This window comes from Cynocephalus volans, chromosome 2 (genome assembly GCF_027409185.1).
Source record: "Cynocephalus volans isolate mCynVol1 chromosome 2, mCynVol1.pri, whole genome shotgun sequence".
NCBI lineage: Eukaryota > Metazoa > Chordata > Mammalia > Dermoptera > Cynocephalidae > Cynocephalus > Cynocephalus volans.
In genome coordinates, this window is record NC_084461.1 from 132034012 (window position 1) to 132048352 (window position 14341).

The 14341-nt window shown below is 49.5% G+C and overlaps 1 protein-coding gene across 1 annotated transcript in view; it reads left to right on the plus strand.

Annotated features, from left to right (window-relative positions):
• ABLIM3 (actin binding LIM protein family member 3) overlaps positions 1–14051 on the plus strand; it is a 122364-nt gene extending 108313 nt beyond the window's left edge. Inside the window, exons 14-22 of the mRNA XM_063082889.1 lie at positions 1547–1681; positions 2814–2878; positions 4003–4150; positions 5775–5804; positions 6398–6456; positions 8371–8431; positions 9234–9241; positions 9769–9849; positions 12424–14051. Coding sequence (XP_062938959.1) covers positions 1547–1681; positions 2814–2878; positions 4003–4150; positions 5775–5804; positions 6398–6456; positions 8371–8431; positions 9234–9241; positions 9769–9849; positions 12424–12537 — 701 coding nt within the window. The 3' untranslated portion in view covers positions 12538–14051. The remainder of the gene's footprint in view (positions 1–1546; positions 1682–2813; positions 2879–4002; positions 4151–5774; positions 5805–6397; positions 6457–8370; positions 8432–9233; positions 9242–9768; positions 9850–12423) is intronic.
• The last annotated feature ends 290 nt before the right edge of the window (positions 14052–14341 follow it).

Sequence of the window (14341 nt, forward strand, 5' to 3'; positions counted from 1 at the left end):
AGCACTTACTGAGCCTCAGTCAAATAAGCACATCCTTCCTTTGAGGATGAAGAGGAGCAGCTGCCACCCTGTGCACCCTCACTTGCTTATGGGTCTAGTTGGATACCAGAGGGGAGCACAAAATTGGATGAGCTTGGAGATGGGCGAAGCAGTCCTGCACCAGGATCTGAACTAACTAGCTGGTGAAAGGGGCAGTACAAGTATAAATAATGACCCTGCTATTCAGACAAACATCCTCAGTTTTGGAGGGGGCTGAGCAGGGGGTCCAAGGTGAGTCTGTGAGCACATGCAAATGTACATGTGGCTGTGGAGGACATGCCATGTGCCCCTGAGTGGCCATAGAAAGGTACCAAACCCGACAAGGGTAGTTTGACTTTATATCCAGAAAAGACTCCTGGGTTCCAAGCTTCTCAGGACCTCGTGAGATTTTGCAGGTGGGCTGTAAGGGGTAGCTCCAAAACAGACTTAGGATGAGTCTAGGGTGGAGGTGGATTGCATGTATAAGAGGGCAGATGAAATGGCTATATGCGATTGGCCAGGAGGAGCTGCCAGGAGCTTGGTCAAGAGGAGAATGTGAAAGATTTGGAAGCAAGAGCTGCTGGGGACTGGTGCAGAGACTGGAGCTGGCTCAAGCCAGAACCCGCCACTGCTCTGGCTACGCAGAGCATACAGCTTGTTCCTAAAGCTTCTCTATAGCGGTCCCTGAGAAATGATTTCAGAGCCACACTCGTTCCCCAGCCCCTCTCTCTCTGCCCTGTCAGCCTGTCACCAATCTTTGGGCCACTCTCAAGTCACTGCCCTGGAGATATTTGTGCCTGCAGTGGGTTTTTGTTCACCCCATCATGGGCTTACTTCAGGTAGAAGCCTGGAGCTGGATGGCACCAGAGCCAGCAGACCAATTCTCACACTTACAAATGAGGAAACTGAGGCGGGGGGGGCAGGATCTGCCCAGTGTTGCAACTGGGTTAAGTGGCAGAGCTGGAGCCAGAACCGAGCTTTGCTGACTCCCTGTGCAATGCTCCTTCCTTTGGGCCATGTAGTCTCCCCAAGCAGGATGTGAGAAGGTTGACCTGCCTCAACATGTATCATGGCCCTAACTGGCAATCTCACCCTAGAGGCGGTCCAAATCCATAGCATGGCAGGCTTCTAAAGGGTTAAGAAGGTAAAGCAGGCTTACCTGGAAGCTGTCAAGTCTTACTTTGAGGAGCCACAGCTTTAGTGTTCACTCAGGAGCAGACCTAGGAGTCCATGTAATGTGCTGGAAGGAGCCCTGGGCTGGGGTCTCGTCCAATTCTGGTGCTTTCTTTGTAGTTTTGAGCAAGCCCCTTCCCCTCTCTGGCGTTCAGATTCCCAAATGTAAAATGAAGTGTTGGCCCCAGTGCTTTTCCAGTTCCAAAGCTTCTTGTCCCAGACCCTCTTACCAGAGACCCCACCTTAAAGTAGCCTCACTCCCCTGGGCTGGATGCTGGCAGAGATAAGGAAAGGGTGCACAGTTCCAGCCAGGACACTCTGCCTTCCTGAAGCACTCTCCTTGGGTCCTTTGCAGGTGATTTGTCTACAGCAACTAAGAGCAAAACCAGTGAAGACATCAGTCAGGCCTCCAAGTACAGTCCAGTCTACTCGCCAGATCCCTACTATGCTGCAGAGTCTGAGTACTGGCCCTACCATGGGTCCCCCAAAGGTAACATCTCTATGGGTCCCTGGGGCCAGAGCCCTATCATCTGTGCCAAGGACACAGGAGATCAGGACAGACAGTCATCCATTCCTTCACACACTCATTCTGAATAAGAATGCATACAGTGTATAACCGAGGACTTTTATTCATTCAACAAGCATGTATTAAGGGCCAGCCATGGGCCTAGATATACACTGGAGAGCAAAACATACCAGGTCCCTGCCCTTGTGGAGGAGACCTAGGTCCCATCCATGAGAGGGAGGTGATACACAAAGGGTAGGAGAGCTGATGGCAAGGGCGTGCTGTCCAGCTGGAAGATGACAAAAGCTTCTCGGCTGCTATAGGAAGAGTGACAGGAGATCAAGTCAGCAGAGAATGTAGAAACACACCTGCAAAGACCCAGGATGGGAATGGGAGTGTGGGTTCCACTGGAGGAAAGGAGAAACTGTCAGCCTAACCTTGAGCTTGGACAGGGAGGAGAGAGAGTGGGGCATGAGGGAGGTGTCTGTGGGTTGGGGTAAGGATTTTGGTTATCATCTTAAATAGTGAGAAGCCACAGAAAGGAGTGACATGATCTCATTTGTGCCTTTGAGAGACCGCTTTGGCTGTAGGGTGAAAAATGGCTTGGAGGATGGAAAAAGAGAGGATGTGGGGAAATGGAAGGCTCTCAGAGATACCCCGGCAGGGGTCTTGGTGGTCTGCAGGGCACCACCCCACCTATCAGGCAGCCCAAGCTGTTCCTTCCAAGTTAGGGAAAAATTTTTGTCGGGATCCACTTTTATTCAACATACGCCTTTACTAATTGAATGTCCATTCTGGGCAAAGCTTCATGGAAGCTCAAAAATGACTCATTCATCACCTCCAAAGAATCCTCCATTTAGCAAAAGAGTTAAGACACAAATACAACTATAACCTAAAGTGGGCAGTGATCAGTACCCACAGGAGACAGTCAGTGTTCAGAGGCTGCAAAGACAGGAGAGACCACTCCCAGTAGGCATGGGGTATCTTAGAGAAGATGATTTCAATTGCAAAAAAAAAAAGAAAGAAAGAAAAAAGAATAACCAACTCCAAGTGGCTTAAACCAGGGCAGGCTGAAGGGGAGCACATGCCGAGGCTGATCCTCTCTGTCTTTTGGCAGTGCCCCGAGCCAGAAGGTTCTCATCAGGAGGAGAGGAGGATGATTTTGACCGCAGCATGCACAAGGTAAGCAGGCCACACCACTGAATAAGATGCTTAGAGGGTATCACTGAGGATTTTTTCATTTGCAAGTAACAGAAACCAAATTCAAATTCACTTATGATAGGAAAAAGAAATGCATAGCTTTGCATAATTGAAAAGTCAAAAGATAGGATTAGCTTCAGGTATGACTAGATCCAGCTGCTCAAAAAAAAAAAAAAATGACCATAGGGATATTGTCACTTTCTTCTGTTGTGGGGCTTGCATTGGTTTCAGGCTTGGAAGGTTGTTCTCGTGTATTGGTAAGTGAGCTCCAGCAACACTCGTTCGTTGCTGGTGGGAATGTAAAATGGTGCAGCTAATGTGGAAAACATTTTGGCAGTTCCTCAAAAAGTTAAACACAGAATTACCATATGACCCAGCAATCCCGCTCTTACATATATACCCAAAAAACTGAAAACGGGGACTCAAACAAACACAGGTACACCCATGCTCATAGCAGCGCTATTCACAAGAGCCAAAAGGGGAAAACAACCCAAATGTCCATCAAATGATGAATGGATAAACAAAATGAAGCACTGATACATGCCACAATGCGGATGAGCCTCAAAAACATCATGCTTAGTGAAAGAAGCCAAACACAAAAGCATACATATTCTATGATTCCATTTATGTGAAATATCCAGAATAGGCAAATCCGTAGAGACAGAACGCAGATTGGTGATTACTAGGGGTTGGGGGAGAAGGGAATGGAGAGTGACTGCTTAATGGGCACAGGGTCTCCTTTGAGTGTAACAAAGATGTTCTGAAACTAGATAGCGGTGGTGGTTGCACAACACTGTAAATACACTAAATACCACTGAATGGTTTACTTTAAAATGGTTAAATTTAAGTTATCTTATTTTTATCCCATCACTGGCCTGGCCAGCTTTTCTGTGCCCACCACCAGAGCCCCACCCAGACCACAGGACTCCTACAAGAGAGATGATGTCCCAAAGGAAAATATGGGTGTTACGAGGGAGGGATGCTGGGAAGGCAAAAATGATGAGGTTTGCTAGAGAGGATCCTCTGGCTCAGCCTTTCCCAAGCCTGTTCCATCCCAGAGTCCTTGGTTTCCTTCCAACTTCATCATGCTCCTCCGGCACCCACAGCTCCAGAGTGGCATTGGAAGGCTGATTCTGAAGGAGGAGATGAAGGCCCGGTCTAGCTCCTATGCGGATCCCTGGACCCCTCCCCGGAGCTCCACCAGCAGCCGGGAGGCCCTGCACACAGCTGGTTATGAGATGTCCCTCAATGGCTGTAAGCACTGCTCTGGAAGCCCGACGGGGTGGGGGCACTTTCCTCCATGACTGGCTGGCATTGGTGGGTGTTCACTTTGAGCTGGCACCCTGGGAGGCACGTCCATGCATCCTCTCTCTCCTTCCTCACAGCAGCCCCGTGCAGTGGGTGCCATTATCACCCCACATGTTTAGATGAGGGCTAAGGCACAGGAGGCTTTGGTAACTTGACCACAGTTCCTCAGTCTGTAAGTGATGGAGCTCACTTAATCCAGTCCCCTGCCTGTTTTTTACAAACAAAGTTTCTTTGGAACACATCCAGCCCCAAATTCAATCCCTTGGGCTAACAGAGGAATCAGAGAGGCTGGCCATGAAAGTTAATCCCAGGGCCTCCCACTCGCCTCCATCTCTGGTGCCCCTTGGGGAGCCTCACCTGGGTCTAGAATACAGATTTAGCAAGGGACTGCATGGAGCACCAGATAAAACCATGCTGTGTCTTGAGCAGTCACTCCCACTTCTTTGGGCTACCTGAAGCCATGATTTCCAATCAGGGTCAGTTTAAAGAAAAATGTTTTCTCATAGTCTGAATGGCTCCAAGATATGGGAGCCTGCCTCCTGTGGTAGGGAGCCTACTCACCTGGAGGTGTACAAGCAGAGGCCTCATTCAAGCACTTCATCTTGAGAATTTCATTGTAAGCTCCTCCCTGTTCCTGGGCACACACACATGCTCTGTCTGCCTCTGGCTTTTCTTACCCCTCTGGGATTCAGTCCTGCCAGGAAATCCCATCTTAGATCAATACTTGTTGGATAGTAAAAGGCATAGTTTATTATACTTCTGTGTTCCAGGAATTTGTAGATACATAATAACTCCTGGTCTTCACAGAGACCCACAATGTAAAGGGATTAATATCACCCATTTTACAGATGAGAGAACTGAGGTTAAGCCATTTGCACAAAGTCAGAAAGCCAGTAAGTGATTGAGCCATGATCAGACCCAAGTTGGAGTGAACCCAAGGCATGAGCTTTTCCCCCTTCACCATATTGTACCTTGACTCTCAGTGAGATTGAAGATGGGGGGGTGAGGATAAAGCCAGTTTTATGAAGGTTTTGTATGTGTCAGGCTCTATACTAAGTATCTTACTGTATTCTGTCATATATTTCTCACAATGACTCTATAAGGGAGACACTATCACTCCCCACTTACAGACCAGAAAACTGAAGCATGATTAAGTAATTTGTCTGCAGTTAGGTCTGTACCAATTCAGAGCCAGGATGAGCTGATGAGCCTGTTCCCCTGTCTGACCACTGAGGGGCGCTGTTTTCAACCCCTGGCTCTGGGCTTTGTGCAGTGCACACCAATGCTACTCAAAGTTCAACTCCATTCAACCGCATCTGTGCAGCAAATATCCCAGAGTATCTGCTCTGTGCCAGATGCCAGCCTAGGATCTGGGCAGGGGAGGGAGGATGCCATGCAGATGTGACAACTGGAAACTGACCAATGGGAAAGGAGGCACCGAAGGAGGCCCCTCCTCCCTGCCAGCCAGGTTGACCAGGTATGGGAGCCATGTCCCATTGTCTCCATGAACTGTCTCCACCAAGTCTGTCTGTCCCCATGAACACTGATCTCTGGCTTTTCTCTCTTGCAGCCCCTCGTTCGCACTACCTGGCTGATAGTGGTATGTTCTACCTGCCCTTCCTCCAGCCTACTGTGTCCTGTGAGGGCCAGAGCTGAGTCAGCCGCATTCCCTATAGCTCTGATGACCATACAACATGGATGTGCTAGTACAGTCCTGATCTCAAGTCATCTACCCATTTTGTTTGTCAGATTGTCGGTCTCCGTTTGGAGTTCTAGAACCAGAGCTGCCATGTCAAACAGCTCCCAGAGAAAAAGAAAGGGCATGTGTCTTTTCCACCCACCTGGGAGCCTGGCTGTCTGGTTCTGACCTTGACTCCAATCCCAGGGCCTTCCTCCAGAGCCACCTGGTGGCCAGGACACAGAAGTCCATAATAGCAGGTTAGATGTGTGTAAGTAGAGGCCAGGAGAGTATACAAGTGGATGCCTCAGGTGGGCCTAGAATTCTGCCAGGATGAGGTACCTCTGAGATGGTCAAGTGGCAAATCTGGAGAGCATCAGGAAGAGCTGGTGGCCTCTGGCTCCCACCCCTTCCCACTGGGTCAGGAGTAATATTGGCCATTTGTAGCCAGGTGAACTCAGGGAGAGGGACCCTGGCTTGGGCTCCTGGCAATTGCTCTGGCTCCTTCTTTTCAGATCCCCTCATCTCCAAATCTGCCTCCCTGCCTGCCTACAGAAGAAACGGGCTGCACAGGGTAAGAGGGCTGTACCGGGGGACATTGCCCCCAAGATGCTAACAAGTGCAGCATTAGCTCATTGTTATGATTACTTATGGGTGAAACCTGGGCAAAGGCCTTGGTGATCAAAGTGGGTTAACTGAGAGAACCCAATGTCCATGACTTGCCTCCCTCCCTTGTAACCCCTATGTGTAAAGGAGCCTCCCTGGGAGGGGCTGCGGCACAACTAGTACTTGTTGGGCAATTACTCTGTGCCAGGCACTGAGCTAAGCATTTTGCAAGCACTAACTCACATAACCTTTACAACCCAGGGAGATAGTTACTATTGTTAACCCTATTTTGTGGATGAAGGAATGGAGGCACAGAGAGGTGAGGTGACTTACCCAAGCTCTCGCAGCCGGGAAGTGGTGCAGCCAGGATTCGAGCCCAGGCCAACTGACCCCACTGCCCACACCCGGCTGCCGTGCTCCACTGGCCTCTAACATGGCTGTGGTCTTCTGAGCTCTTTGATGGCCTGTGACATAAAACCTTCGTGGAAGCAATGAGTTGGTTTAAAGGCTGAAAGGGAATGAAAACATGTCCTGTGTAACCGGACAAGTGATGGGGATGAAGGGCAGGGACACTGAGGCAGATGTTGATTTACTGAGCACCTACTATGTGCCAGGCACTGTTCCAGGAGCTGGGGATCCTGCAGTGAATAAAGTTGCTGCTTCTGTGAGCTGGAGCTCACATTCTAGTTGGGAAGTGGACAATCATCAAGAAAATGTGCGAGGGCTGGCCAGTTAGCTCAGCTGGTTAGAGCACAGCCTTATAATACCAAGGTCATGGGTTCAGATTCAGGTAACTGCCAGCTGCCCAAAAAGAAAATGTGCTATATACAGCCCAGTAGTCAGGAGTACTAGGCTGGACAACAAAGCCAGGAGGCAGAGAGAGAAGGAGGTCAGAGACGGGTGAGTTTAAACAAAGGCCTGAGTGCAGGGAGGGACCTCTCCACTTGAAGAGCTACAAAAGCCACCCAGATGGACAGAAGCACAGTGTGTATGTCCCTGGGTGGGGAGGGCCAGTGTGGCCAGGATGGAGCAAACGAGGAGTCGAAGCCAGACAGACATGTCAATTGGGCCTTGCACACTGGGTAAGGACTTCAGGGGTTTCCGGTAGGTGTGCCACATGATCCAACTCAGATTTTTAGTGGGATCCCTCAAGGTGTAGTGTGAAATAGAGTGTGCAGAGGGACAGAGGTGGAAGTTGACCATTATGAGGCTATTTTAGGGTAGAGCACACAAAAGGGATCAGAGAGCCCCTGGAGAGCAAGGGCTAGTGTTAATAAACCCTGCCTGCTGAGAAACACATAGACACTGTTCTCAGCACGCTCAGAGACTAGACATTCCTCCACTCAACAAATATTTATTGAAAGCTTTTTCCGTATGCCAGGTACTACTCTGGGTGCTTGGAACACATCAGTGACCAAAACAGACAGAGACCCCTGCCCCCTGGAGCTTATATTCTTGTAGGGAGAAACAGAAAGTAAGTAATAAATAGTAATCAAGTCAGATTATATAGAATTTAGAAGGTAGTGCTATAGAAAAAGAAAAAGGCTGAGTGAGAAAAGGAGGATTGAGTTTGTGGAGGAGAAAACTCACAATTTTCAGTAGGGTTGTTAGAGCAGATCTCATAGAAAAAGGGGTATTTGAGCAATGAAAGAAAGCATGAGATGAAATTCACCAAATAAATGAATATCTGCTGAATGCCTTCTATGTGTCAGAACTAGGCACAGGGACATAGCAGTGAATCAAATGTCTCTAACTTGAGACCGAGGCTGCTGAGAGGGCCCCAGTTCCCGCCAGCCCCAGCCCATGTTCTGGAGGTGGGTGAGTGCTTCAGGGAGGCAGAGGCAGCTTATCTCAGGCCAGCCTGGCTCTGTCTCCCCTGCAGACGCCCAGCGCAGACCTCTTCCACTACGACAGCATGAACGCAGTCAACTGGGGCATGCGAGGTGAGTGCGGACCCTGCAGGGCCTGCGGGAGGAGAGCCCCTCCCGGGACTTCCTAGGGCCTCCGGATGTGTTGCTCATAACTACTGCTTGACCTTCTGCAATGATTGCTGCAGATTCTGTCCCCATGCTGGGCTCTGTCCAAACCCTGAGTTCCCACTCCCTTTCACTTCCCACTCTCTTCCTTTTCCCTCGCTCTTCCCTCATCCTCTCAAGTGCTGGCCTTGGGTGAGCTCCAGGCCATCTGTCCCATCTGGGTTCCTAGAGCCATCACAGAGTGCTGTTCTCCCTGTATGCAGAGCTAGTGTCACCTGCCAGCCCCAGTGGAGGGAAGCACTCACAGCCAAATGCTCATTGTTCCCAGTAAAAACTCCATGAACTTCATGCTCTCTGCCAGTGGAGCTCTCACGCCAGCTCTACCACTTCCTATGAGCAGGCTCAGTTGGGGGGGCGGCCTATAAAAACCCTGGAGGATCCCCCCCAGAAGATGAAGGGCTTACCCATGTGCTTCATGATCTCAGATTCCTCTTATTTCTATTCTAAGTACCTCAAAAGTCACTTTACCCCCTAAAACCATCTCAAGATCAGCTCAGTCCCTATCCCTAGCCATCCACTTTGCTTTAATTATACTCCACCAGCCTTAATTATCCTCTAGGGTGAATTAAGCAAGGACAAGGTCTCTGGCTGGCCAAGAGAAGGAGATGGTGGAGGCCAGACCTCCTGAGAGACTAAGACAAAGGCGAGTGTAGTGTCCCAAAGCAAAGACTGATGGGTTCTACTTTGTCTGTCTTTTTTCCCTCTGCAGAGTACAAGGTAAAGAACATGCACAGACACTGGGGTCTCCGGGATTCTGGGAGCTGCTACATTGGGGACCATCAGGAAGATGACAGCACCATCTATGCAGGGAAGGGAACATAGGCAAATAACCTCCAGGGTCCTTTCAAGACTAACATTTCCTTTCCCTCTTTTGCCCACTTGCCCTGAATCCTGCCCTAGTTCTCTCATCTACTGAAGTCAGACAGTTCCCCTGGCTTCTAAGACTCTCAGGTGGCTTGCCAGTCACTAAATCTTAGACACTTATATTCAGGAGTCCTTGTGCATATATTAATGCCAAATGCTACCGTGCTTATCTGTGGCAGTATTAGAGGACTCTCTGGAGTCTTGCCTTGAGGAGAAGGTGCCTTGAGGCTGCTTGGAAACCCCAAGGAGAGCAGACCCAGTCCTTCCTCCAGAATTAATCTCTGGCTCTTTTTGGATAAGGGAGGGACCCAGACACAAAATATAGCTGAAAAGGACAAGCTCACCACCTCCACCCAAATAGCTCCTTCCTTTATTCTTAGATCTACCCTTATGAACTGCTGCTGGTGACTACAAGAGGAAGAAACCGACTGCCCAAGGATGTGGACCGGACCCGTTTAGAGGTAAGTGTAGAAAACTGAGCAGGAGCCTTTGGGTTTGAAGGGATTCCGGAGGTTGCCTGGTCTAACCCAGCTCAGGAAGGGTGGGCAGAATGAATGGCTTTCAGGTCACACCACTTGATGAAAAAGCAGAGGCTTGGAGCAGTTTCCTCAACCATAGACTGTTCCATGCTGTCCTGGGCTGCCTCCTCTTCAACTCAATTAGCATCTGTGAAGCACAGCAACAGCATGTCCTCACCTGAGGCTGGTGCTTCTGCAGACATAAGAGAAGAGCTAGGTTTGGTCTACACCCTCAAGGACCCTGCAGTCTCAGGACTGTACATAAAACCAGTGCTTGTGATTGGGGAGGAGGTAACACTGTGTAGACGGTTAAAGCATAAATAAGTCAAAGGCCCCAGGTTCCAGCTCTGATTCTGTCATCACTAGGTGGGCAGCTTCAGCTAAGTGACAGCCTCACTTAAACCTTAGTTTTCTCCTCTGTAAAGTGAGGGGGATTGTAACGCTTCCCTCAGGTCACCAAGAGATGTGAATGAGACCATGCACATAAAGCCCTTAGCACAGAGTCTGGCGGTTGAGTCTGGATTAAGCACTCAATAAATGTTGGATTGGATTATTCAGAGACGACCCCTGAGGCCTGGGTGGTTGACACAGGCTTGCAGGAAGAGGAAGGAAATCGATGGGCTTTGAAGATGGGCAAGGTTTGGGTGGATGGAGAGAAGGAGGAGAGCAACATGAATGGTGGAAGCAGCACAAAGGTGCAGAGGTGGGCCAGAGCCCAGCATGGGGCATCCGAGCAGTCCATGGCCTGGAGTTTCACTCCTCTGATCAGGAATACACTCTGCTCTTTCGAGCCAGTGTCTCTCCCTGCCTCTCCCTCTGCCTAAAATGCCCCTCCCATCCTGCCAGCCTCTTCCCTCCTTAGGCCCCCACACTGCATGCCAAAGCCGCCTTCAGCCCTCCCCCAGGATGGGCCACTTGCCTCTTCCTCCAGCCTCCCATAGCTTGTGTCCAAAGTGCATATCACGTACCTCTCACTCTCCTTTACATCAGATCGTTGACTTCTCCACTTCCTCTGCCTGACTCTGAGCTACTTAGGGGCCTGGGCCGGGAGAGGTGTCAGGAAATTGTGGAATTGGACTCAGGCTTCTGAAAGAGGAGGCTTGTCACTCCTTGGGAAGAGCATGTGAGCCACCTCTGACCTGATGCTGAGAAATTCGCCCAGGGTGGAGGGCTGGGGCAGAAGGAGGGGGATGCGAGTGGTCCAGGAAGTTCTGCACATCCTTCCAGCTCTAGCATGCTGGGTTAGCAGCCAAAGGAAGCGAATGATTCTCCCCACATTTACAAGGTCTCCTCCTTTCACCACCTCCCAGTGCTGAAGGGGACAGCTCCCAGGGCAGCTCGGTGGAGCCAGCGTTAAGGAATGGGAACATTCTCCAGAATACCCAGAAGCTCACACCTGGGAAGCTGAACCTTTCCCGAGCATCAGAATCACCCAGGGAGACTAAAAAATACTCTTCAGGGGCCCCACTATAGATCAGTTGAACCACAATCTGGGGAAGGAGCTCAGCATTGGTACTTTTTAAAAGCTCCCAGATATGTCTAATATATACCCTGAGCTGAGACCACTGAGCTAGCGACCTACCCTTTCAGAGAGGGGCCTTAGGAAGGAAGGCTCTGACCCTGTCCTCAAGCTCCTTCAATTCCCAATTAGCTAATATAATTGCTACCAACAGATCAGCTCAGTGAATCCAGTAAGTTTTTATGCAGGACATATGGCATATATTTCTCTTTTTAAACTTAATTTTAAATTTCATTTTGAAGAATTTCAGACCTCCAGAAAAGTTGCAAGTATAATGAAACGAACACTCATCTACCTTTCACCACCTAGATGCACCAATTGTTAACATTTTGCCACGTTTTAAGTGCAGTATATTTCTCACTCTAAAAGCTTTTGACAGTGTATCCCACTTTCAAGGCCTCTGAGAAGGGAGAAAGGGAAGGAGGATAGAAAGGGGGACACACCAGCCATGGAAGGCAGAACAATGTTTGATTATGTGGCATACTTGTTTTCATATAAAGAAGAGATAAATGGACATTTCAGTGTGTCAAGAAACATGAGCAGTAGTTTTATTTCATTGACTAGCCTGATAAACAGCTTTCCAAATTACTTGTAAAAATATTGAAGAGGAAATCCACCCTAAAATCTTGGACATGCCTCCTTTTTCTCCCAAAGAGGAGTGGGACAGTATTAACTCATATACACTTCTGGGCACAGATACATGGAACAGGGGTGCACAAATGTGAGGTCAACCAGGGTGCACCATTAGAAAGCATAAGTCCCATCCAAGTCATGGGCAGGGGAGGCCTGTCCAGCTAGATCAGCTCTAGAGGTCCCTCCAGGGGACCATTCCCACATTCATCCATTCAACAATATATGTCACACACCTCCCTGGGCCAGACACTGAGCCAGGCACAGGGTGCCCAGAGGGACACCCAGTGGCCACTGCTGCCTCCACCCACTGCAGCCTACACCTCACATCCTCACGCTGTTCTCTCTGCCCCTCCCACCTCCTTCAGCGCCACCTGTCCCAGGAAGAGTTCTACCAAGTCTTCGGCATGACCATCTCTGAGTTTGACCGGCTGGCCCTATGGAAGAGGAATGAACTGAAGAAGCAAGCCCGGCTGTTCTAGGCAGACGCTCTATAAATATATATATGCATTTATATAAAGCTATATGTAGAATCTCTATACTGAAGCTCGGTATAATCCTCTCTTGTGTAATGGGACATGCTGCCTGCCATGAGACTTGCTTTTCTGTACTGTCAGGCAAGCCCACATCATCAAGGTATTTTTATGCTCCTTACTTTCTCTTTTCTAAGTGCTGTGGGATCTGGGAAGGGATTTGTGAAGACTCTGTCCTTTTACTGGGGATCCTTTTTATACTGAAACATCTGTCCTGACTTGAGTCCCCCAAGATCCAACTCTCTTTTTTAAAAAGAAGGTGCCTGAAGAAGTCTCTCTCCTCTCGGCTTCTTGGCCCTGTTCCCACAGCTCCAGGGCTGATGCTGACCATGCAGTGTTCACAGCTTATTGGCCCCAGAGGGGCCCTCCCATGGGAGGATCCAAGGTGATCTCCCAAAGTCACTGAGCACCTTTGAGAGCTCATGAGAGCTCAGTACTCTCGGGGGGTGGTGCAGTTAGAAGTGTGAGCCTCAGATCTCCTCGTTACAGCAGTAAACAGAAGTGGGCAGGGCCTTGGCCTCTGCTTAGCTCTTCAACCCTCCTTCTGCCCTTGGTCCTAACATCGCCCTTGTCCAAATCTAAGACTCATGGCAGGAAAAGAAAAAAGGCACTTCCTTCCCTCCATCACTTCCAGCCCCTTTGCCTGGCCTTAGAGAACCAGAAGAAAGGAGAGGGAGCTGGAGCAAAAGATAGAGTGGGGCACCTGTTAGAATCAGAGCTGCAGGACCTCCTGGGACCCTCTTCTTTCCCTCACTTCTCCCAGCAACTCCTGACCTTTCCCCTTTCAAGGAGAGGCCCATTATTGCAGCCTGTATTCTTCAGCCTTATTACAATCTATGTGCCTGACAACACAACACTCCACAGAGCTAATGTTCCCACCACAGTTCCAAATGAACAACTCGAGAGACAACTCCCACCACCTCTCTAGAGGTAAAATAGGACATGTCCCATAGAATGGCTCTTGGTCTAAGCCTCTGGTCCCTGGGCTGGCAGGGCCATCGTGCTGGACCCCACCAGTCCTCAGCTCCTGCTGCAAAGTGGCCATGTTTCATGGGGGAAACTTTTGGAAGAGTGGCTGCTTATAAGATTCCAAAATCAAGCGTTGGCTGACACTGCTCGTGGTCATCCTGGATTCCCCCGATGGCTGCACTTCCTGCCTCCTTGCCTTCTGGAGCAAGGGTGAAAGCTTAACCCTCTCTCCTCCCCTCTCTAAACCTTCAGCCCTGAGAGGGTGATGTTTGGTGGGGGCTGTTCTTTCTTGGAGATTCCTTGAATCAGACCATTTTGAGGTCACGAAAGAAGGATGAAGAATTGGAAATGATGACAATAATGACTCTCAAGAGGCTGGTGATGTAACGTGGCTAATGTAGAACTGACTTCAATTCAACAAACCCTCACTGAGCACCTGCTGATGCTGAGCACCTGCTGAATACTGAGCACTGATTGGGGGAGGGGGAGGGGAACACAGGGCTGAATCAACATGGGCCTTGGCTCAGAGGCATGCCTACTAATAGTGGGCATTGCAAGACATGTACCCGACATAATGGGAGTGAGGCAGAAAGTGATAGGAGAAGGCATGAGAAAGTGTTTGTGACATTACTGGAAAGGCATATGCAGTTAGAGCAGACCAAAGAAAGCTTTCTGGAAGAGATCTCATCTGAGCAACCTTCAGGAAGGGTCTTTATAAACTGGAGGAACTGCAAGTTGTAAGGGTGAGACGGTGAGGGGCCACAAGAGAAGTCTAACATGCTCT